This window comes from Anomalospiza imberbis, chromosome 6 (genome assembly GCF_031753505.1).
Source record: "Anomalospiza imberbis isolate Cuckoo-Finch-1a 21T00152 chromosome 6, ASM3175350v1, whole genome shotgun sequence".
Lineage (NCBI taxonomy): Eukaryota > Metazoa > Chordata > Aves > Passeriformes > Viduidae > Anomalospiza > Anomalospiza imberbis.
The window spans coordinates 10,464,957-10,489,946 of NC_089686.1; the positions used below are offsets into that span (position 1 = coordinate 10,464,957).

The 24,990-nt window shown below is 43.8% G+C and overlaps 1 protein-coding gene across 13 annotated transcripts in view; it reads left to right on the forward strand.

Moving 5' to 3' along the window:
* The first annotated feature begins 11,364 nt into the window (after positions 1 to 11,364).
* CDC42BPB (CDC42 binding protein kinase beta) overlaps positions 11,365 to 24,990 on the forward strand; it is a 90,725-nt gene continuing 77,099 nt past the window's right edge. For 6 of the 13 annotated variants that reach the window (XM_068192346.1, XM_068192350.1, XM_068192348.1 and 3 more), the window contains exon 1: positions 11,366 to 11,814. In XM_068192346.1, coding sequence (XP_068048447.1) covers positions 11,637 to 11,814 — 178 coding nt within the window. In that variant the 5' untranslated portion in view covers positions 11,366 to 11,636. Of the gene's footprint in view, positions 11,815 to 24,990 lie in introns of all 13 variants that reach the window. The other 7 variants (XM_068192349.1, XM_068192353.1, XM_068192356.1 and 4 more) reach the window with 2 other exon arrangements.

Genomic DNA, 24,990 nt, shown 5'->3' on the forward strand with positions numbered 1-24,990 from the left:
TGAACATGTTATTAGGTGATTTCCCAATGTGTATTTGGGTTTCATACAAATCAGGGCTTTTATAGGAGAAATGTTCAGCATATGCCCAGCCTGCAGTCTAAAGAACCAGGCTTCTTCACCTGACCACTCTCATTCAGCGTGATGAGGAAAGGAGCCTGCAAACACAAACTATTGAAGGATTAGCTGTGTGTCCATGGGAATACTCAAGTCCTTCTGCAGGGTCATACACTAGCTAGAAAGGGCCATTAAAACACCATTAGAGCTCATACTTTGTGCTGCATGAGGCCCACAGCCCTGCCTCGGGGTAGTGAAAATGAAGCAAACCTTCACTGGAGCCTCAGGAGTTTTCTTTAGGGGAAAGGCAGCAGGCAGAAGGAGATGCAGGCAGAACAGGACAAGCTGTAAACTTGCAGTGCATCTGGGTCTAACCTGAGCTGCAGCCTGGTGGCTGCATGCCAACTGCATTAAAATCATAGAAGGATTTAGGCTGGAAAAGATCTTTCAGTTCATCAAGTCCAGCTGTAAACCTAACACTGCCAAGTCCACCACCAATGTCATGGCCCGTCCCACACAGACAGGACAGCTACTCACAGCTAGGAGGGAGATAGCCACTCTGACCAGGCTGTGTCTCACCAGCCAGGCACCTTAGATACATGAGCCTGCCTACTTGCCATCAGGGACAGAATCCTGGAATAGCTGTCCATCCAGGGCTCAGAGTGGCTCAGACCTTGGGTTGCTGCCCCAAATTCCTCCATCTGGTGTGTGCCTCCAGCCGGTGCTCTCCTCATGCTTTGCTAGGGGTCCAGTAGGACCCCACAACAGGAGCTGCACCTTGCTCAGTGGTGGCTGCTCCTGGAGGAGGCTTTTGCAGTAGTAACACACCAAATGGTTTTGGGGCAAGACAAATGGGACATGACTAGTGAGGACCTGGAAAGGTAAATCCATCAGTTAGCTTAGTGCAGTCTTTGTTCAGAGGAGAGACCTGTCAGCCCTGCTGAGCAGTGTCTCTGCAGGTTCCCCAGCTGTGAGGCCTGGCTGCAGGGCTGATAGCACCTCCCTTCTGCCCAAAGGCCATTTGCCCCAGAAAAAAAGGCAATTACATAAATCAGCAATGCTTCCCTGTGGCACAGCAGGCCGAAGGTATCCTGGGCTGTGTTGGGAAGAATGTTGCCAGGTGGGAGAGGGAGATGATCCCCTCTGCTCAGCCCTGGTGAGGCCCAGCTGGAGCATTGTGTCTAGCTCTGGGCTCCTCTGTACAAGGCAGACATGGACATAGTGGAGAGAGTCCAGGGAGGGAACACTATGATGATTAAGAGACTAGACCATCTCTCTTACAGGGAAAGGCTGAGAGCCTGTTCAACCTGGAAAAGAGAATGCTCAAGGGGATCTTACCAATGTGTAATAAAATAAACACCTGAAGTGAGAGTGTAAAGAGAATGGAGGCAGACTGTTTTCAGTGGTGCCTCTGACAGGATAAGTGGCAGTGGGCAGTGGGAAACCTGGGACTTTCCATCTGAACATCCAGAAACACCTGATCTCCGTGAGGGTGACTGAGAACTGGCACAAGTTGCCCAGGGAGACTGAGGAGTCTCCACCCCTGGAAATATTCTCTCACTCCTATAGATACTGCCCACTGCCCTGGGGCTCTAGGTAGCCGTGCTTGAGCAGGGGGAGTGGGATCAGATGACCTCCAGAGGCCCCTTCCAACCCCAACCACTCTGTGATTCTGTAACAGAAACAGTGAAGAGCATGTGTAACACCTGGACTTTTAAAAAAGGCAACTTCAACTTTCCACTATGACAATGACTGATTACATTTGGAAGCTGTCCCTGAGATTCTGCTTGAGCTGAAGCCTGCTGTGAGTACTTTGCATTTACTCTTAGAAACTACACCCAGGTGGATGGTTCAGAGAACAAATGTATTTAAATTAGGCATGTGCATTTGCATCTTAATCATGTTATCATGTTTAAGTAGTACCTCAGCATTACCTGAGGCAACCATAGACTACACACCTAAATGAAACCTGAAATAGTCAAAGCCCTTCTGCTTTACATACGTCAGTGCAGATTTTCACATCTGCAGGGCAAATCATGGATTGGCAAGCAGCATTTTAATGATTGAAAGAGACAGCCTTGTCCAGGACAGGCCCCAATTAACTTCAGTAACGATGAATGCTTTGAAATAATGTATCCTGTTCCTGGACCATCACAACATTAAATTTAAGCCTTGTCCTACTCCTACCATAATCAATAACAAAACCTCAGGATCAGATGGACGTCAGTGGATTTCAATGAAGTTATGACTGATTTTATCAGCCCTGGGGAGTTTAGTTATTGACAGAGTGAGTCTCTGCAATTTGCTATTGACTCCAATGAAGTCATGGTAATTTACTGTAGCTGACAATCTGCCACCCCCACCTCCTGCTTAATATCAAGAACAAAAGCAGTATCCATTTAGAATGGAGTGGAGTGGAGTGGAGTGGAGTGGAGTGGAGTGGAGTGGAGTGGAGTGGAGTGGAATAGAATAGAATAGAATAGAATAGAATAGAATAGAATAGAATAGAATAGAATAGAATAGAATAGAATAAGTTTCAGTCTGTTAGGAAGGGACATATAGTGATCATGCAGTCCAAGCCCTTTCCAGTGTTTGACCACCCTCTCAGTAAAGAAATGCTTCCTAATCTGCAGTCTAAACCTCCCTGATGTAGCTTTGAACCAGGTGTTATGTCATTGGATTGCAAAGAGAAGAGACTAGCATCTCCCTCTCCATTTCCCTTTCTCAGGAAGCTGTGGAAAGCAATGAGATCACCCCATAGCCTCCTTTCCTGCAAACTAGACAGGTCCAAAGTTCCTAGCCACTCCTCACAGCGCACTCCTTCCAGCCCTTTCACCAGCTTTGTTGCCCTCCTCTGGATGCATTCAAGGTCCTCACACTCTTCTTACATTGTGGGGACCACGATGGCACACAATAGTCAAGATCCTCTCAGAAAGAGAGATCACAACTTCATGCTCTTCTGCATTGCCTAGCCTGAGCCCTTCAGCCTGTGACAATGGCCACTTCAATTTTAGAAAAGTCCCCATTTCTCCATCAGAGCTAAGACTCAGAACAAGTGATAACCACAGCAGCTGCCTCCTCATACATCATACATCTGCTCTTATATCTCATGTCAGAGAAGCAGCTCTCAAACCTGAGGCTCCTTGGGGAATCCTTCCTTGCTGTTTCTCCCACAGTGTTTGCTGGTCAGAAGATCTCCTCACATGGGACTATAGACTTCTAGCACAATGTGGTAATCACTGCCGGGTCTTTTACCTCTGAAAACAGGGCTTTGATAAGACATTCGTGATGCCATAAAATGGATTTTTGACACTGTCACGCATTTTAGCAGATGCAGCCCCTACCCCCATGTTAGTAGGAATTGCACCCACACCTGCAACATGGTGTTTGGTCTAGTCTGGGAAGCTGAAATCCCAACTGAAGCAGCTCATCACAGATTGAATTTTCAGAACTTCAGGTTGCTCTAAAACATGGGGAACATTTCAACACTATACAGAGACAGCTAAAAAGAGAACACGATTAAAGAGCTGGGGCTGCAGATAACTTAATATTGCCAGGAGTGGTTGAGGGCTGGCAATTACAGAGCTGGCTGGAGACCTGTGTGGGACCAGCAGTTGTCCTCTCTTTCTTCCTTGAAGCTGGAGAGCCAGCCTTGCTGCTACTCCTTCTGAAGTCAGGTGAATGTCCTACTTGGGGCATTGTCAGTCACCATATAGCCCCCATCCCCAAATTAGCTGGTGCATGTCCAGCTCCTCAGGATCCTCTCTGGCTTTTTGTCTGCCCTTCTCCTTGATTCCTGCAGACACAGACTCCCACATGACCTCCACAGACTTCTGAATAGTCCAGGTGTGTGCTAGTGGAAGATGAGTAACTCATCACTTCTCAAAAAGAAGGGGATCAACATGGGGAATGACAGAGAGCCAGCCCTCAGCAGAGAGGTAGGACGTGAGTAAATCAAATATTTCTGGTGGGTGGTGGACTGGCGATGTCTGGGAGCAGGGGAGCCAGGCAGGAGTAGCATTCACCCTTGCAGTGCTGTGAAGTCCAGGTCTCTTCTGAAGTGCTGTCAATGTTGTTACAAATCTTTGTAATTGCTACCATGTGAGAGGAGACGGAGGTCTTTGGCACAGCTTCGTGCTGTGGCAGGGTAACTGCAGATCCACACAGAGTGCCTCTGGATGTGCAATGGTGCAGTCAAGATCAGCCTGAAGCTTGGCTGAAATCTTTATTCAGAGCAAATGAATAGGAGCAAAATGTCTTCTTTGCACATTGTCAGAAAAATCACTTTGTTTTTAGAAGAGGTTTTATCTAACAGAAAACTGAGAATTATCAGGAGCAGTCTTTCAGGATATTTGATGCTGATGCTAGTACAGTTATTTTTTCACTGTCCCAGGATACTGTGAATTGAAGCCATTTTGGTCCCACCTATGTCCTTCTGAACAGTGCTCAGCAATTTATAATAAAGAACCATCAGCTGGGAATGGCTTGCCAGGTCATCATTACTGAAGAAGTAAAAGCATTTTTCTGCACAGTGTCTCCTGCTGCTTTTAGGGCAGTGTACAACTGCATTTTTCCTGCATGCTATTTAGGTTCTGCCTGTATCTTAGAAAGAGATTGGAATGTTTTCTGATTTCAACTTCTCATTACCACAAAATTATTATCTATGAATTGTCCATTGTGGAGAGGGAACCAGGGAAGAGAGTACAATAGAACTTGCTCTTTATTTTGATTACACATTTTCTGAAAAATCAAAGAGCACTTTGTCAGAGAAGAATGAAGTATGTATTAAAGTAACATTACTTAAAATGCAAAAATATTTCATTCAAAGCAGATTACTTCTATTCCTTTTAGAGAGACTTAGTTGTGCTTATCTCCATGGGAACACTACTATTAAAGTCAGTGACAGATTTTTAAAGGTTCAAGAGAGAAGACAGAAGATGTTTCATTTTTCATCTCCTATCATTCCTCTCAAGACATTAAAAAATTAATAAAATGCAGTATTAATTTAAAATGTGGTATGAATAACACTGCTACTCTCAGCAACCCAGGAGAACTAATCCTACAGATTAGCTAAGAAAAAGGAACACGTTTCCTGTATATTATTGCACGTATCACCTAAAACTCCCCTTATTCTCTACAACGAACAGTACAACTGTCAGCTTGGCTGAACCACGGTGCCAGAGCATCTAGCAAAAACCCAAAAAGCCCACAAAACAAAATCAGATAGTCTAGCATCAACCCAGGCGCAAAAAATCGCCTCCAGCAACCACGCTTTTCACACTTTGTACAAAGACTGATCTGACCAAGTCTGGCAGATGTGAAGTTGCAGTAACAAACACTGTTAAATGACAAAATGGCAGCTGTGCAGAGAGCAAGACATGGTGCTGTGACTTGCAAGACATCATAATTGTTGACAAGATTAGGGGGTTTTAACATTATCTCTGTACCACTGCTTCCACCTTCTTGGGAGATCCATGGAGAAGTATGAGCCTAAGGAGGGTTTTATGTTTTGTTTTGTCATTCTTTCAACACTGCCATGTGCCTAAACAGATTGGATCATTGAGGCAGTGTTTTCCTTAGGATACTGCGGACTTGAAATCAGAACTGAAATTAAAATGAGCTGTTGTCTTGCCTAAACGTGGTGATGACATTCTGTTCCAGATGTCCATGACAATGACCTCATCTAAACCCATAGTTCTCAACACTTCAGTCTTTTTCAGATAAATACTGGGAGGGGGGAAAAAAACAAGAAAGAAAAGAACAAGTGATCTCATAATGATTTTGATGAAAGCAGCTGCCCACTTCAGTTAATGCTGCACTCAAAAGTGTGAATGGAATGGGAAGCCTTTTAATTTGATGGGATCCATTTCAGGCTCCTCAAATTAAATTGCCCGTAAGGAGGAAACGTGTAGATCAGTAAGACCAATGCTTCCTGAAACACCAGCAGACAGGCAAGATCCCTTCTTTCAGGTGAACTTATATGAGCATAAATTATTGAGTAAGACAACTATATGAGCATGAAAAAATAGGTAAAATAATGTGTTAGGGAACCTGCTGCAGCTAGACTGGGGGAAGTGAGGGGTTAGCATTGTTCCCTTGCTTATCAAGGCACTCTGCTCCCTAAGTCCTGCAAAGCAGACCAGTCAGAAGTGACAGTATCCCTAAAAGTCTCTACTAATACACCTAATAAATTTTTGCTTCTTTGTTTTTTGTTCTCTTTTAGGAAGCATGCAGCAAGTACAAAATCTTTTCACATCCTAGTTTGCTTCACCTTCAGTCAAAATGTTGGGTTATACCATCACTAAAATCTAGATGCTTACAAGAGCAAAACAGAAGCACTGCCAACAAATGCACCCAATGACACAATACACTTAACAGGAGGTAACTTGCCAAACAGTTTTGTTGCTCTCCTTTTTTTTTTTTTTTTTTTTTCTAATTTATGTTATGGGAAAACATTTTAGTGAGAATTGGAAATGACCAGACTCTCAGCCTTTCCCAGCACCTTCCTGTGAACAACTGTCCGTTCTTTCCTCCCACTTCACTCGTCATCATGTGGAAAGGGAAGAGCATTAGTGAAACTCCCTTGCTCAGATATTGCATTACTGGAGAGCTGAAGCAGACAGAGCTCCCTGCAAGCTGAAGCACAGTTCTAGCATTCACCAACAGAAGAGCAGAGACTTTGTCTTCTTTGAGCGATTTCCTATGTACTTGCCATCATGGCTAGCAAACCAGTGGTTTGTTAAAAACAGACTTTGCTGTTGTTTTTAATATTGACTGCATTAGCTCAATGTTCAGGATTACATGGTGCAATGTCATCAAAGACAGCCCCCACTGATACATTATTTCTGGCTCCCAATAGAGATGACAGCTGTATATTTACACTACATTTGGCAAGACGGGTTTTTTTAGAATATTGCCAAATACAAACAGAGCTGGAAATGTGACAGTTTCCTAAAAAATAATTCCAGGAAGGAAAGTCCATGATAACAACAAGATACAAAGCAGTCGTGTGACTTTTAGGCATGTTTAACTCTTTTTTATATTCTACCTTTGGAACTCATTACTATGAACTTTCTGTGATTTCAATTAAATTATATTTTGCATTCTGGATCCTTAGAAAACTCCTGCCTTGCTGCAATTTAGTCATTGTCTCTCTCAGTTAAAAATTTTATCTAATTTCTTTAATGAATAGAATATATTTAGGTCTTCTAGCTAGGTTTTCTAGCTATTTAGATTCCCCTTTGTTTATTACTCTAAAAACAATTTAGGCAAAACCCAAATAAAATATTGCAACTTGATGCTTTTTTTCTCTTTTTCTAGAATTATCTGTCTGAATGTAACAAAGGAGATAGCTGCAACTTCTTCACTTTTTATTTTTAGCATAGTGTTTCCCTTGTTAATGAGCTATGCTTGCAATTTCTGCCCATACTCTATATTTCTTCATTTCCTTAATTCCAAAATGATCTGTGGGTGGATTTTCCTGAAGTCATAAAGCAGTGACACAGCTATTTCCTGTTGCCACCAAAATTCTGTAACAGAATTTCTCCCTCTACAAGTTACTAGGAGTACAAAAAAAAAAAAAAAAAAAACCAAAAAACAAAACAAAACAAAAAAAAACAACCACACAAAACAAAACCCACCAAACTCCAGACCTAAGTTGAGTTAATTGATTGGATTCATAAAAACTTTTTAGTAGCTACATGGACTTTGTGCCTTCAGTTCTGCAGATCTACAATGATTCCAGATAAGTGAGAAAACTGAGAACCTCTTCACTTGCCAAAAAAACCCCAAAAAAATTAAACAAACAAACAAAATGCTTAAAAAATTTAAAATCAGATCTGTTCCAGAAAAAGGGGCTGTATTTTTCCACTTAAATATGCCACAGGAAAAAGGAACTGGTAAGATGGATCATTTAGTTCATTTTAGCCAGATCACATTTATTTTTAGCCTATGGAACTGGCACAGATGAGTAACAGAAGCAGAATACCTTCAGCTACCTTTCCAAGTTTACATACAATTCCTAGTAGGAATACCAAATGCCACTTTTTAGCTCAGTAGAGTTTTCTGTAGCTGAAACCCTTGCTGTGAAGACCCAGAATTATTTACAATGCACACAACTTCGCAGGGGTTTTTTAAAACAAAATTTCAACAAATTCTGGAATACCTACAGTATCACTCAGAAATAATCCTGCACGTGCTGGTCTGATGTACTAAAGCTTCCATAGGTGCTAAAGCCGGATTCAATATCATCTGCCACCCGTCCGTCGTTCTCCCAGCACTGGACCCGGTTCTTCCCTGCTACTGGTGCCAGTCAGGAATAGCTCCTGAAACCCCTGAATTCTGCTAATGCAAAACAGACTGAGGAGACTGGAAACAACAGGGCGATTGGTAGGTAGAGATGGCTATTTCTTCACCGGCTGCAGTCTCCTTTATCTCTTCCGTGATGAAGGAGGTGATGACAATCACCACCTGCGGGAACAGATAAGAAGGGCAAAGACAGATATTGTAACAGGATCTTTAAAACTCTGTTCTCGCTGGCCATTACGCTGATCAGCTGCGTGAAAATTACTCTACAAAGTGATGAGAAGCTGCAAATGTCAGGCTCTCCTTTTAAATAAAGCAACAGCACCAGAAGAACAACTGTGATTGTTAAAATACCAAGGCTCCTCTAAATGAATGTATCTGTGATATGACACAATGTGAGGTCAAAAGAAGCAACTGTAACCAAGGAGGAACACCTCGAGAGAACAATGAAACCTAGATCTGCTGCAAAATATTTTCTTTCAAGTGGATGTTTGCAGAAGAAAGTACAAAGGGATAGAAGTTATTCAGGAAAAACAAAACTATTTTAGTCTACTGTGGGTTTTCTTTGTTTTAAAATTATAGGTTCTCTGTGTGATTCATAGGGTCTTCTATCAACTTGCATTTTTTAGAATTAACAGGTCCCTACACGTCTGTATCTTTTTGAGCCAGGTACTAGGTCCAAATGCACATGATGGTATTATTATGAACTGAATAGCTTTCAAATGTAACAGGTATCTGCTGTCAAAGAGATATCAAACATGCCTGAGGGCCAAGGGATCCTAGAAACATGTATTTCTGTAATCAGCTGCTGGCCCTCTGTGTCACACGGTCTGCTCCACAATAAATATCCCCACCGCTCCGCCTGGGTGTGCTCCTGACCCCTGGGAAAGGGCAGCTCCCCGTGTGCAGCACTGCTTGGGTTTGGCCTCGCCATTGGCCCTGGAGGTGACAGATGGGAACGTTCAGGTCTTTGCAGTGACTGACATGTCACGTCTGACCATGAACAAAGCCCAGTCTGGCTCCTGCTGCCGCGGGCAGGCTGTTCCCAGCCCAGACAGAACCAGCGCTCCGCTGCCTCCTTTCCGGTGCGATGGTTTTGAACGCACAGCACTTCAACTACCTGCCGGGGGAGACAGGCAAGGAAACAGCATCCTTGCCAGTTCAGCTTTGCATCAGGACCTGACCGGCTGCATTCCTGCAGAAGTAAACTCCCATCCCAAGCTACTCAGCATCTTGCCTTGAGGTGCTGCAGCTTCCAGAGAGAACAGTTCTCAGAATAAGCTGTGATGGGAAAAAAAGCAGTGCTGAGGAAAGGTTTGAGTGCCTTACACCCAGCTCCCTTCCCCTTCAAGGGATCAAGGACAGCAGCTGTGAACATGCAGGACTCTTTTTGCCCAGGCTAGCTCCTGCTAGTCCTGTCACCAGGGAGGTTCTAAAAGGCATAAAAAGCCACAGCTTCCAGACACCATGTCCTGCTGCAAAGCCATGCCTACCCTGCCAGCCCCATTGAGGCAAATCACAGAGCAGGGAATCATGACCAAGGCTGGGAAAGAGAAGGTCCCACTCCAGGTGTTGTCAGAGATTCTCCCAATGGCCACAGCATCTGGTCACCACATCCTTCATGGGAACCCATGGCCTGGCATGGCCAGGTGTGGGGCTGGTGGCTCAGGCAGGAGCTGCGTGGCTCAGGCAGGCTGCCCGGTCCCCAGGGCTCCTGCCTGACCAGTGGGGAGGGGACTTTGCCCTGGAGCCCTGTCAGGATGGCACAGGCCAGGGCACACACACTGGACACACATGTTGTCCATGAAATGGGAATCATCTGGTGTGCAACAAGCCAAGAGTTGCACACTCAAGAGAGACATTGATTATTTATTTCAGGGTTGTGCAAGTCTGGGTGCTCAGTGGTATTGCACAAATCAAGCACAAGCCACCAGAGTGTCTGCACCATTATTCATAAACAGAAATTCAGAGTTAGCAACTGCCCAAGCTCAGCCCCTCTACTAGGATCGGTTAGTTATTTCCATACAAGTTACATAACCCCAGCTAACTTCTACATGTGCTCAGAGAAAGGGTCTTCATCTAGGCAGGAATCTTTCTGCCCTGTATGTGTGATCTTTAGTGTTATACTTAAGATAGTTCAGCAGTAGGATACTTGGACCTTGAGTATTTTGCCCAAGTTAGCAATGGAGCCCCTGGAGCAGGGCCAGTGGAAGACAGGAAGGATGACTGAGGGACTGGGGCATCTCTCTTATGAGGAAAGGCTGAGGGAGCAGGTCCTGTTCAGCCTCAAGAAAACACAAGTGAAAGGGGACCCCATCAATGTCTAAAGTATCTGAGAGTGGCAAGAGGAGGAAGCCAGGCTCTTCTTGGTGGTGCCGAGTGATAGAACAAGAGGCAATGGGCAGAAGCTGATGCAGAGGAAGTTCCACCTGAATTTGAGGAAGAACTTCACTGTGCAGTGACCGTGCACTGGAACAGGTTGCCTGGAGAGGGTGTGGAGTCTCCCTCACTGGAGACATCCAAGAGCCATCTGGATGCCATCCCGTGCCATGTGCTCTGGGGCGACCCTGCTCAAGCAGGGAAGTTGGACAAGACGCCCCTTTGTGGTTCCGGACCCATTCCAAGAGCCTGGGATCCTGTGCACGGAGACAGACACCAACATCGCCATGTGCTACGTGCTTGAAGCTCCTCAGTGCCAGCAGGAGTGAGTGAGGGATGCTGCCTGTCCCACTGACTAGGGCTCCTTTGTCGTGCTTGAAAGCACACATGGATCTTACCCCAAAGAACCTCCTGACTGGGGATAACACATACACACACACAGAGGCACAGACAGACAGACACACACAGAGACACGAAAGTGCCGACGCGGACGCGCAGCCCACACCGCCCCTCGCCCTCCGCGGCGAATCTGCCGCTACGGGGCGCCGCCCGGCCCAACCTTCCTGCGCGGCTTCGCGCGGCCCTGCCCACGTCGGAGCGCGCGGGCGCCGCGCGGTGGGCGTGGCCGGGGGCGCTGCGAGGGACGCGCCGGGCCCGGGGAGGAGGAGCGGGATCGGCAGCGGGATCGGCCCTTCCCCGCCGCCGGGGCGAGGCCGCAGCGGAGCGGGGCGGGGGGTGGCCGGGTCCGGCCCATGGACCGTCCGTGCCCGACGCGGAGCCCGTGGAAGGAGCCGCTCGGCCGCGGGAGGCGGCGCGGGGCGGCTGAGCGCGGCTGAGCCCCGGGGCCTTCGCTTCGCCCCGTCCCGTCCGTGCCCCGCGCCCGCCGCCCGAGCGGCACCATGTCGGCCAAGGTGCGGCTGAAGCGGCTGGAGCAGCTGGTGCTGGACGGGCCGCAGCGGAACGACAGCGTGCTGAGCGTGGAGACCCTGCTCGACCTCCTGGTCGGCGTCTACGCCGAGTGCAGCCGCGACTCGCCGCTCCGCCGCGACCGATACGTGTCCGACTTCCTCGAGTGGGGTGAGCCCGGGCGGCGGCCGCGGGGCCGGGTGGCGGGGCTGCGCGCGGTGCCCGGTGAGAGGCGGCGGGCCGGCCGGGGGCGGCTCGGCCCCGCGCCGCGCTCCCACCGCCGCTCCCGGCAGCGGCCGGAGACGCCGCCCCTGGATGCGGCGCCTCCCTGGGGAACACCCCCGCCGCTAGCCGGGCCTTGACCCTCCAGGTCTCCTCCCTCGGTCCCCGGCGAACCGCTTGGCAGCCGGCAGCAGGAGCAGCAGCGGAGTGTCCTTGGCCTGAAACCCTGCTCGGCTTAGCCCGAAACGTCAGGCTAATCCAGTGCTCCTCGGAGGGTTTCCTACCTGGGGGAGGGGAGGAGGGCAGAGCACCAGGCTCAGGCTTTGAAATGTTGCTCTGGTGCCGGCTCCTTGCCTTAGAGAGGGCGTGTGTGTGTGTGTGTGTGTGTGTGGCTCCAAGACACAACAGTTCCCGTTCATCATGCTGTCTTTTTTAATTTGGGCATGCCCCCCAAGGACAGAGTATTTCTAGGCAGCCTTTCTAAGAGCTTTGTTTAATGGTTCCCTACTGTTCAGCAGGCTGATAACGAGAGACCTCCAGTAGTCCGGAGCATGCTGACTACAGATGATGTGGATACTTTTGATGGCACTTAGGATAAAAGTTTTCCATCCAATGTTGGTTAGTTAAGGCTATTGACTAGAGGTATGTGGAGAGCAGAGATCCTTCCCTACTGCATGTCTAAATGAATTTATGTTAAAACGGCCGTCGTGGCTGACTGGTTCATTCAGCTGAGTAAGTTATGAATAATAATGTATGACGAAGGTGACTTCTCCATGGAATAAGAATTGGAGGGGAGGGAAGAGTGATCATTGCTCACGAGAACGTTGCCCCGTTTATCAGCTGTTCCATGCATGTACAGTTAATTAGGCTTTGAAAGAGCACTCTTTAAAAAAATCAAAAAACAACAAAAAAACCCCAACCAACAAAACAAAGGATTTCCTAAGGGAGAGGGAGGGGCAGATTTACTTCAGCAAATGCAAATGTGTGTCTTTAGCACTCGAGATGGGAGCACTAACATGAAGGGACAGCTGGTTCTCCTTAATTTCTGTGGGGACCACCACTCTTTGTCATACACTAACAAACTAAGAGGATTCACTTCCTGGACTCTTCTATTGACGTCAGTAATGCGATTGCCAACTGAATAATTAACCACTTTATCACATCTGCCCCGCAAGGCTGCAGCCTGGGGAACATTGATTATTTGTTTTGTCATGGGAGCTTTGTATGTCTTCTGCAAAGAGCATTCAGAGTTTTTTGTTTTCAAGCTGATGGCTTGAAGGAGTGAACACCAGCAAATTGTTAAGAGTGATAGATCAGACTGCAGCATACTTTGCAAACTGAAGTTGGGAGGATTTGGGGCAGGCCAGAGAATGATATGCTTTTTCTATAGCGCTGCTGGTGGTTGTGTCTTACTGACTGATCCCAGTGTTGTCATTTTTTGTGTGATGGAGAGGCCGATTATCCAATTGTTTATGAAATCGCTTCTTTTAATTCTTTTTATTGTGTTCACTGAATGTGAAAAGGTTACTGACTTGATGAAAAGTATAGCTCACAATAAAAACAGTGTGTAGGTTTTACTGCAGTGTGGGATTACTCTGGTATAACAAAGTGCCTATTCAATAAATAATTGAAATGTATGTGAGCTACCATCTGGTGCTGCAGAGTAGGGATAAAAGTTTATAATCCAGGCTCTTGATGGTAAGGGGGTGGACCTAAGTCTGGACTGTATATTTGTGTTCCATCAACAAGGGGTACCCTTAAAACCAATTACAGTTGATACTGTGTGTTCCCTTCCTTTCCTTCAAGCTGTTAAAAACAACTAAGTGCGAGCAACGAGACACCTTTTATCTGTGTCCTAATGCCCTCACAGTGTGTTTCCACTGACAAGGAACTTGTTTCTGCCTCCAGCTAATAAGGAAAATATCATGCCAAACATGCTAATCTTCCTTATGTCATGATGTGTCTTAATTACAGACTGATTTGCTGTTAGAAGATATTCTGGATTAATGTACACAAGTTTTTCTGAGCTGTTATGTGTCTGTAGAAGCATCAGAGTGTAGTTAAATATTTGGGATATACTTTGAAGATCAGTGTTTCTTTATCAACTGGAGACAGAAGGAATTTCCTTTTGACAAAATGGACACTTACCACTGCCAATGGAAATAAGCTGCATAGGTATTAATTTTGAATTAAGATGAGCTGTATAACAAACATTTTTTTAAAATTGTGATTTTAAAACTGGGTGTGAGGTATCACACGTGTAAAATTCCCTTGAAATGATTCAGTGTGGCTAATGGACTTGCTTGCCTTCTTAACTGGCTAGAGAAAATAGAGTTCAGGTGTGGTAGTTGAGGCAGGGTTTTTTTCTGGCTGTGGGGTGAAGAGGAGGTTGATTCTGAGTTGTGTGGTGTAGTTGCTGGATATGGACATCTCTGCTTTCTGACAGACCATGGTGCTGCTCATACTCTGTAGCCTGTGGATGCTGGAGAAATGAGGAGTCCAGGAAATTAAGTTCCATGTTCATCTTGTGAGACTTAGCTACCTCCTCTCTATTCAACATCTGTGGAAGCCTTGCGCCTTACCTGTGGAGGCTGATAAACTCCAAATGGTGCATCCCATTGCTTCTGTCCTATTAATTCCTCTGCTGCTTCCTGGTAGTCCTGCCATAGGCTTAAATCTTCTTCCTATTTGCTAACTATAGAAGAGCGCAGGGTGTGGTCCTTTGCCTTGAGGCAGCTTGTGGCTTCCATTGCTTTACAAATCTTGTAAGAATCTGCCATTTTAACCTTGTCAATTATAGCTTTCCCATGGTGAATGGAGCTTTCAAACAGACTGTTCTTTCCCTATACTGAATGTATGATACACATATCTTTATGCCAAGTGTTATTGGAGAAGAGCTAGCTGAACTGCAAGTGAGGAGTCCAAAGTCCTTTTCTTCTAGTTATTTTTATTTATAACCTCTGTTGAATAAGCTCGCACCCAGTTGGTTGTCACTGTTATATTGTTTATATAATAGATATTGAAATAATGCTCAATATTTTTAGTGGGAATTGAATCCAAGTCTGTTACTTAACAGACCCATGTCTACATGTTCAGAAAGAATTTCCCAAATCTGTGCTTAGTGTCTTTTAAACTGTTGCTGCATCTGCTGCTCCTAGAGTGAGAAATAGTGAAGAGTCCTGTTTATTCTAGTTGGCTTTGCTCATTCCTCTCTGAAAGTGAGACTACCTGAAGCTATCAGCAGGCACCGAGGAGGCTGCATGGACTTTGGACTTACCTGATGGACCATGGGTGCTGCAGTGTGGTATTGTCCATGCACTGCAGAGAGATGTCCCAAGAGACTTTTCCTGCAGAAAATGCTGTCCCTTGTTTACCCTGACAAAGAGAGAAGTACAAGAGTGCTGGATCAGCACAGTCACAGCTCAGGTGTCTGCACCACCTGTCCTTTAGCTTTCAGGTACAGCATGTTCCTCCCCATGGAGCCTCTTGTTCTCTCATACTGAGGCATCCAAGTCTTGCATAACCCTGTGCTAGAGTGGCTGCTCACAGGGCACCTTGCTGGCTGGCATCACATCTGTGCTGGTTTGACATCACCTTGTTTTTCAGGAGTTATCTTAGCAGGCTGTGGCTGGTGCTCGCTGCCCCTTCTTTCCAGTCACCAGGGACTGGCGCAACCGGCTGCTCCATTTTTGGACAGCTACTCGTCACAGTTTGCAGCCAGTAGAGTCAAACATGTTCAGAGGAGAGTCTCAGGAATGGGCCTTATTTGTCTTCAAACTGATCCTGGTGCTGCACAGCCTCTCTTGCTTCAGCCTTTGTTTCCTCTGACCCTGTTTCATACTGCTGGCCTGCCACAGAGGGCAAGGTGGCACATGTCCCCATACACTTCAGTTAGTGTTGTCTCTCTCCCAGACTCAATACTGGCTGGTTCTCTCTGTGGTAACACCTCAAAACCCATGTCAGAGTAATTGAGGCTGATCTATGTTTGTTGTTTTTGTTTGACACAGGCTCACAAAATAATTCTGTGGACTGTTTCTCCTCATTTGTTATGAACTGTCTGTTTGAATGCTGACTTACCTTATGTGCTCTCAGTTTGTGCAAGGTCTGCTACCCAGTTAGAGTGGCATTCTGCTTTTGGGTGGTGGTGGTGGAGTTTTTTGTCTGTGTTTTTCTTTTTTCCTGAGAGGAACTCTAAGGATGCTGAAGCTGTGGGGAGCATGAAGAAGATGCAGATGATTAGCACAAGTAGGCCAGCTTGGCACCTGCTGCTGAGCTCTTGAAGACAGTCTGGCATAATAAACAGTGGATGCTGTTGTAGTAACATCAATATATTCCCAGTCTGGACTAGAGGAGAGAAAAAATGTACACAAAGAGTGCTCAAAACAACCTCTAGCCTAGCCCTGAATTGCCGCTTTTGGGTATATATTTGTTACACTCGAGTCTGGACCATAGATGGAAAAAATCATGCACAAAACATTGGCCAGGAAGGGCTGCTGTGCTGGTGCAGTGATTCACAACTTTAGGTCACTGTCAGGACTGGTGCTTCAAGTTTGGATCTTGCCATTTGGAGGGGCTCTGTGAGCTTTGCACGTTGATTCTGAGGCCTAGTCTTTCCTCCTTTCAGTTCTGCTTAAAGAGACACCTTAACCTTTCAGATAAAAAAATACCTAATTAGGGAGGGGATAACCTTGCAGGGTGGCCTTTCTGTCAGAACAGTGTAGAGCCTGTTCTCTCAGCCTGAGAGCAGTTGTTTTCAGAAAGTACATGTGAGCCTGAGGAAAGGGTGTTTCCAGCCTGCTCTAGAGCATCTTCTAAACTAGCTGCAGGGTTGACCTAATCCTGTGCCACATGTACTGCTGTACTAAAAAAAGTACTAGGAAAGGGCAGGGGCACAACGTGTGCCAAGTGTACTGCTAGCCTAGGAGGCAGAGCTATCCTCAAGTATTTTTGAGATGACCTCGGAGCTGATGGACTTTGGACTTTTAGGGTTGCTTATGAGGATCTGTCTGTCTTTTGGGGTTACACCAGGAAAAACTGTCGCTTGATAACATGTCATATCTCTTGTCTTGAGGGCTTAAATTCCTCTCTTACTTCCCTTTGGCACTCCTCTCCTTCCCCTGCTTGCAGAAATACACATAAAAATCCAGGAAGGGGCCTCAGGCTCTGCCAGCTCGTATAATGTCCTTCTCTGTGCAGGCAGAAGCTGTGCAGTGAGTGATAAGCCTGTTGGGCACATGTGTGAAGTGACAGTGGTTGGATAATGAAGACGGCTGATGAACAAGAAAACTGAATTTCAGATTTTGGCTGAGTTTCCTCTACATCATCCTCTATCCTCCAAAGCCTGTTATGATCCCTTGTACCAGAGCTAGTGGCAGGAGGGCGTGCACTAGGGCCCACTGGGGGACGGTACAGCTACAAGTGCCTTGCAGATGTTCTGGAAAAGGTGAGTGGTGGTGGTGACCATGGGGGTTTTTGTGCAATGTGGATGCAGCTAGAACTCTTCCCTCCTCCTGAAAGCTTTTCTATGGTCATAGATGGGACACCATAGCTTGGATCACCTTCTATAACGAGGTCATGATGGTCATCTGGCAGAATAGTGAGACCCTGGCTGCTGAATCCCAGTTTCCTGCATTCTCTGCTTTGATGAAAGTGGTTTCTTTTCAAAGATGTATGTTAGGACTAATTCATCTTGAAGTAGCCCAAACTGCCATGTTAGCTTTGACAGCATTGTAGTCAGGGCTAGTGACATGAGGGCGTGTGGTTAAAATCCTGCTGCTGTATGATGCTGGAGTCTTTACAGGACATCTGTTTTAATCTGTTATTTTTAGAGTGAGGCAGAATCTTTTAATGACGTTTTCTGTAAAACTTCATGCTGTGAAGCATTGGGACTGAAGGTTACAGTCGTGTTTTAGTAGTGGCAAAGTAACAGGGTCTGGATGATGAGAGGCCCATTGGCATGTGCTGTTAAAGTGACAGATGGCCTGGGTGAAGATTGTCTTTTGTCCCATAGAAGGAAGTTGGTATTGCTTTATTCCTGTGGATGAAGGTGCTAATAAATAGCACCAGTCTTTAGTTAGAGCTTGAGGAATTATGTGGTATATTGAAGACTGTGATCTATATTTTGCATTTAAATTTTGTTTATCTATGAAAACTCAGAAGGGGGTAAATAAGCCACTGATAAGTTTGTCTATGTACAGGAAAATATGTGTGCAGCTAGTAGTTTCTCACTGATGGTATATGATAAGGTGTAAGATTGTAATGCAGAAGTGGGATTTCATAAGCATCCATAAATCTAACTTTTTCTGTCTTGTTTCACTTGCAAATCTAAATTATTTTCATATTGATTTTTTCACAGATAATATTAAGATACAATATTTGGCAAAAAAAAATTACTCATTTTACATCCTTAAAACTTGCACCGTCAGAATTAGGCATTGTCAGTGGAAATGGCTTGAAAGTCAGTTTAGTCAACAGATCTAGTACAATGAACTTTTTTATCAAATTAAGTTGAACTAATCTATTTTTGCAAACAATTAATGTGTGAGAATGAGTCAGTTTCTTCCACACCGACTAGAACAAATGATTTTAACTTGTGTGAATTGGAATTGAAAAGACTTTTTTCATTAGTTTTTTTAGCAAGTTACTTCTCCTTTATGGTTGTATATTAATGTTTTAGGAATGTTGATCTGTAGTTGAGATTAGTTGGGAATGTTAAACTACAGATTCTTTAAATTTATAAAAAATTACTTTTTTTCCCTTGCATGTAATTTGAGGCAATTCATGCAAGCTGGTTTAAGAGGGGTATTACAAAAAGGAAGAATTATAATACTTAACAGTTGCAAATTTATCTGTGCCATTAACAGAATGCAGTGCCTAGGATTATGAAAAATTTTATGGGCTTGTCTTTTTCATTACCAAAGTCTAAAAAAATTCACAGGACAATGGACCACAAATAAACTGTTTAGAAAACTAGAAAGGACTTGTTAAAGCTTTTTAATGTATTTTTGCTTTTGGTAATACTTTAAATAGAGTTGACATTTGTTTCCTAAGTCTCATAAGGTACACTTGAGAGTCCCAGTGTATTCTTGATGTTACCAAAGGGCTTATATCATGCTCACTGTTACATCCCACTGAAGTGCTAGGGGGTTTTGCATTTTATTTTATTTATTTTTAATTTTTTTAAAGGGATTTAATTTAAAATATTCTCCAGGTCTGAGAATTTTTATGTACATTTGCTCTGTGGTTCAATGCGATCTGTTCATTTTTTAGCTGTCTCATAACACTAAAAGCTTCCAGCCTATTTTTCTCATCAGCAAATGCAGATTGCCAGAATGCAGGCTTTCATTTATAAAGATCTTGTTCACTGTAATGACTGTAGCTTTCTTCAGTAGGAAACTACACACTGTTGTCTTAAGCCCTGATTTTGCATAGACCTCAGTAATCATGTCTGGAGATATACTTAGAGTGCATTCAGATTAAGTGTGTGCATCCATCATTTCCAGCTGAGGCCTTAGGCATCCTGAAGTGCCTGAGATCTTAATTTCTATCATTCATGTCATCAGGGTCTTAACACTGAAATGTGTTATTACTTAACCATGGCCTAAAGCTTCAAATGTGATTAGTACCTCTGGATACCCAACCTAAGACATCTATAAAGGAGTCTGAGCTTTAGAAAGTGGTGGGGATATCTTTATCAAGTATTAAATCATTGAAACTGTGTGGAATTTATTAATCAGATGTGCATTAGTGAAGTCTGAGATATAGTTCTTAATTTGTTTAAGTGTAGTGCCATTGAGGGGTGAATTTGTATAGGTGCCTTTCCCCAAAATGCCAAGAAAAGATCAGAAGCAGCACCAATTCCAAATATATCCCAAATTCTTTTCCTAATTTATAATTGTTCTCCAACATAAAAATAAACATGGATAATTGCTTTGTGAAGTCCTGCTTGGAATGTGTTTATGCCAGTTTAGTGAGATGTGCATGCTCAGGGTTTTGGAAAAGTCAATACAAAATTCTGTCTGGACTTTTAATTCAGCTTAAACCTGAGTTATGTTGTTTTAATTGTCATCAATAGATTTATGAAAGGTAAAATGTAACAAGTAAAATGATACCTGTTTTAAACTCATTTGAGTTGGTATATGGAAGTTAGTCTTAAAGAAGTGTTACAGCTATTCTGGCAAGATTGTACTTTTTATTTGGGACTTTGTAGTTCATGGGATGTGGATTCATTCTTTTTACAGGAGATACAACTTTACCCAAAGTACAGCAACCACTATAGAAGTGTGGGGGGTTGTATATTATGATTTTCCCTGCCAGTAATGGTCCCTTAGCCTAAGAACTAAGCTGTATGCCTTCGAAATCTCTGTCCTCATCTGAGGAAGGACAAGGTTTCTAGTAAATGCATGATAATACTCATGGGACATCTGGAATCTTTTTCCCACTCTTCAGGAATTCCTCTGTTTCTGGTTTCCCCACTACTTACAGAGATTTGACTTGTACCTTGGGAGGGGATGGGGATTGTCTCCATTGCCTTGCACACCTTAGTATTGCTGATGTTATTATAACATGGCTTCTATGATCTTCATTTTGCACATCCTCAAAAGTTGGCTTCTTCATGGAGCTTTTCTCTGTGCTGTGAGCCTTAGTGCTGCCCATGTGACTTGGATTATCCATACAGAAAGCTGGAGTGTTCAGAGTGCCTTTTATTTTACTGTAATTAAGGCAGAGTAGAAACAGCAGGAGGGTGACTTCAGGCATGAAGATCCTATTATAGAATTTTGGAAAGTGTTCCCAAAGGTTTGCTTTTTAATATGTGTGTTTAGTCTTTAGATTTAGCTCTTTTTCTGATAGGATTAGTTAGGTTGTCATGTGTTGTTGTTCCCTCCACCCCCATTTCTGTGTATCATGACTTCATGGCTGTGGTTTGTCTCTTATGAGCCCTGAGAGATGGACAACCCAGTGTGCAAGCTCTGCAGGCTTAGTTCCACAGGCTTCTAGTTTTTGCACTCTGGATCCAAAGGAGAATAAGCACATTTTTCCTATTAGGTGTTTTTCCTATAGTTAGGTGTACTTGAGTAAGATGTTGGTATTGACATTTTTAAATTAAGGATTTAGGTTTCTGTGTCTACTTTGTGATTGCTTAAAGTATGTCAACATTAAATAGGCATGAAATATCTGACCACATTTTCTTTCTTTTTAGTTTGTATGCTCTTTAAGCCAAGGAGGGAATCTCATTCTGTTCTCCCTATCAGTGGCTACTTTTAGGGTGGCATTGTTGCCCTGGAATGCTCTCAAGTTACACATCTTGAAGGAAATGACATTTTTGTGATTCAGAACCATGGGACTTCCTTGAGGAGGCTGTGAGAAAAAAAGTTTTACATGTACAAGAGGATAAAAGTGATCTAAACATCATAGTGGAGTAACTGATAGATGTTGAGTTGTAAGTGTAGAGTGAAGGCTGGAGCCTGTGGTATTTAATATTTCTGTCTTTATTGGGTTATTGTTGTTTTTCCTAAACTCACAGCACTTCATCTGTCAGAGTAGACTGAGAACTTGCAGGTCAGCTGTGTCACAGGGAAGAAGCACACACATTTTCCTTCCAGACCAGCTTTAACTAGTTGAAGTAAAACGCCTTAAGTCATGTGGCATCATATCACTGCATAGAGGAGTTGACTGTGTTAACTTACTTTGGTATGTAATTGAAGATTTCCATTACCAGTTAGTTCAGCCTTTGGTTTCCTGAGCAGTTGATATTTAAGTGGGGAATAATGTCAATATACACACAGCTGTTTTTAAACTGTGGTTCTTCTGGCCTGGTACTGCAGATAACATGGGACAACATAGTGCGGGGATGCCTAACGGGAGGCTGTATCAGACCCACAGACTTTATCTTACCCCTAGAAGTATTTACTGGTTATTAAGGCAACTGAACTCTGGTTATCAGGCCGTGTTTGCTACTGTGGGCCAGCAGGATTTACTGGATTGGATGTAGTGCTGTACCAACAGGGCTATGCTGGGCAGGCTTGACCTTGGCAGGCATGACCTAGTCAGGTTTACATCTGTGGCTAGAAATAATCAATCCTTGTGCATCCTGAAGTTGACTGATGTGAATTGTGAAGATAAAACCCCTGACATTTTCTGAAGGAGGGAAGTGGGAGATTTTTAATTAAGAAAATTAAAAGCTATTTGTGAAGAAGCTTTTATTGCCCTTAGGAAAGGGCTTTGCAGTAATTTTCATCTGTGTTAAAGGTATGCATGCATTTAAGTGGCTCAGACCAGGAGAAGTTGCCCTGGTTTATCCTGACAGAACCAAAGCTGTAGGTTGTCTAGGTATATACTTCCTGTTCTTGTGGGTAGTGTTAAACATCATAAAGATTGTGTTTAATGTGTCAGGCATGTTTTGAGGGTGGGAATAGCAGATACTGCATTCCATCCTCTACCTTTTCTATACAGCATTATACTTCCTTCACACTGTGAAACATGACAAAATTCAGCATGACAAATGCAATGTCTTGCTATGTACAGCTGTAAAAATTAGAGAATTATCATCTAGACAGCAGCCTTACAGAAAAGGATTTATGGATCCTGATAAACAATTAGTTGAAAAAGTCAGTGATGCGTCATTGTAGAAATGGAAGCTGCCTATGTGTAGGACTGCATCTGGAGTGTGTAGCCAGCAGGCTGAGGGAAGTGGTTGTTATTCTCTTTACACCACTCTTCCAAGGCCACTTCTCTTGTACTATGTCTAGTTCAGGGCTTCCCAGTACAGAAAAACCACTGGGAAACTGAAGTGAGTCTAGGAGTAAACCACTGATATGGCTTAGGGCCTGAAGTATGTGAGATGCAACAAAAGCCTGAGATGCCTGGAGAAAGGGAATCTCATCATTATCCTCCACTGCCACACGTGTTAGGGAGAACAGAGAGGCAGATGCTTCCTGGGTGCACTGCCAAGAAGGACTAATAGTGGACTCAGCTATAGCAAGGAGGATTCTGATTCTTCGTGAGAAAAAAAAATAAAAGTACTCCTCCTGACAATGGTCTTGCACTGGAAGAGTCACCCAGAAAGATGAAAGGCTCATTATCCTGGCAACAAACCTCAGCTGGGCAAGGCCTTTGTCACATGATTGACCTTTGATGTTATCTCAGCTTTGAGTAATTTGGGTGGATTGTGGTGTCCAGAAATCCCTTCCAATCTGCAGTTCAGTATATTTTTATCGAGTTAATAGATATATTTAACATCATGGCTGCTCTAATAGTAAATAGTTATTCTTTATATTTCTCAGAATGAAAAGCAGTATGTGAAATAGCATCTTCTTCTTGCTGTAGATAAGGTAGCTAACACACCTTGGTTTTTTGATAGTCTCAGGTGGTCACCTTGGTTGGCTGGCATTTTACCACAGTCTGAACATAAGCATTGACAAGCTTTTAACTAGGCTTGTTAAGTGAAGGGAAACTAAATTTTGTTCATGTTGTTCTTCCATGTATTTAAAGAAAGCACCAGTTTCCTTGTTCCTGGCAGGGAATTTGCCAGAACAGGTTTTAAGAACTTTGAACCTATATTTTATGTTTAGTGCTGTCTCTCAAGTGTGGTGGTTTCCTTCTGTCTAGTTAGCCTTGATAGCACTTGGATATTTTAAAGCATTCCTCTGTGGAGCTGTCAGAAGAGCCTGCCCTCCCTGCATGACTGTGAGCCTGAATCATCCTTTAGGAAAAGTACAGGTTTAGTTGTGGTACTAGCTATGCTCTCATATCAAAAAGGATCTCTTATCTAGTAGGGCTCCTAATATGCTTATATCTGACACTATAAGGAGTCTGGGTAAGCAGTTGCTAACAACAGGGTGAAACAAATGTTCCTCATAAGAGGAAAAAACTAGGGTTTTTTGTTTCCTCTGTAAACTGAGAACTCAAGGCTTACATGGAGTTGGACTTGCAACATGGTTTTAATGCTGATATTCTTGATTGATGATAGCAGACTCAGCTAACCAAAATGCACAACAAATTCAGTGTTTCAAAATCATATTGGTATATGGAAGTGCTATCAAAGATGAGGATAACCATGTACAAATGGGACAAAACGTAAGAAATTAATCCTTTTTGGTGCCATTTTGTACTTAGAAAGTATCCAAAGTGGCACTTGACTTTCCATACAAAGAATTTATATCTGTGTCTTTGAGTATTTTGCTTACAGCAAAACCCTTGCAAAATAATAACATTCTTCAAAATTCCTACATTCCTAAATGCCTGGAAGTCTGGTAGATACCCTTCTCAGGGAACATACATTGTCACCTGTGTCATGAAGGCATTCATTGAGAGCACTATATAATGTAATGGTCCACTGCCCTTCTGGGGCAAGGACTGTGTCTGTGAGCAGTTTAAAATGTGTGCTCATTTTTCAGAAGAAACTTTTCTCAAAGTGTTGTGTAGTTGCTTCAGATGCTTTGGTGCTTGCACACTGTGGAGGTACCCTGGGAGAAAAAGAAGACAGTGAAATAATGACAGTAACTTTTTATGTGGACTGAGTCTTGCTGCTTAAAACTACTGAGAAATACCATTCTCCTCCTGTTATGCCCAAATTTCCACTTTCATTTAATTGTTCAGACTCTTCACTTTGCATTTCTTACTTGTATTTAGAGAAGGCACTTTGCAGTGATATCTTTAAAACAGCAGTGCACACTTGTGCACACATGGCAGCAATGATCTTTTGTGGCTGTAATATGTCATTGTCCACATTGGTAATGATAGCTCTTTCTTCAAGTATATGCTTGATAACTGCAGAATAAATAATACAGACCTCACTGGAAAGTGTGCTCCAGTAATTCACCTTCAGAGCTCTGTGGGTGACAGCTGGTGAAAGATAATGGATTATCTTTCTGCAAGAGGAAAGCATGGGCAAGACCTACTTCTTACATCAATCTCCTTGCCTTCATCTCTTCCTCCCCCCCTCATGTCCCATATAACACTTAAGAGCCTGTCCTCTCCATTTTCTGAGGGACTTGGGTGGAGATTGCTTGTTATCACTTTTGTGTTTAAAAAAATAATAAAAAAAAATTAATTGGCAAGGAAATAAATTTAGCTGCGCATAACAATTCGTGGAAGAGGAAATCAACACTGTCTGCTTGCAATCTT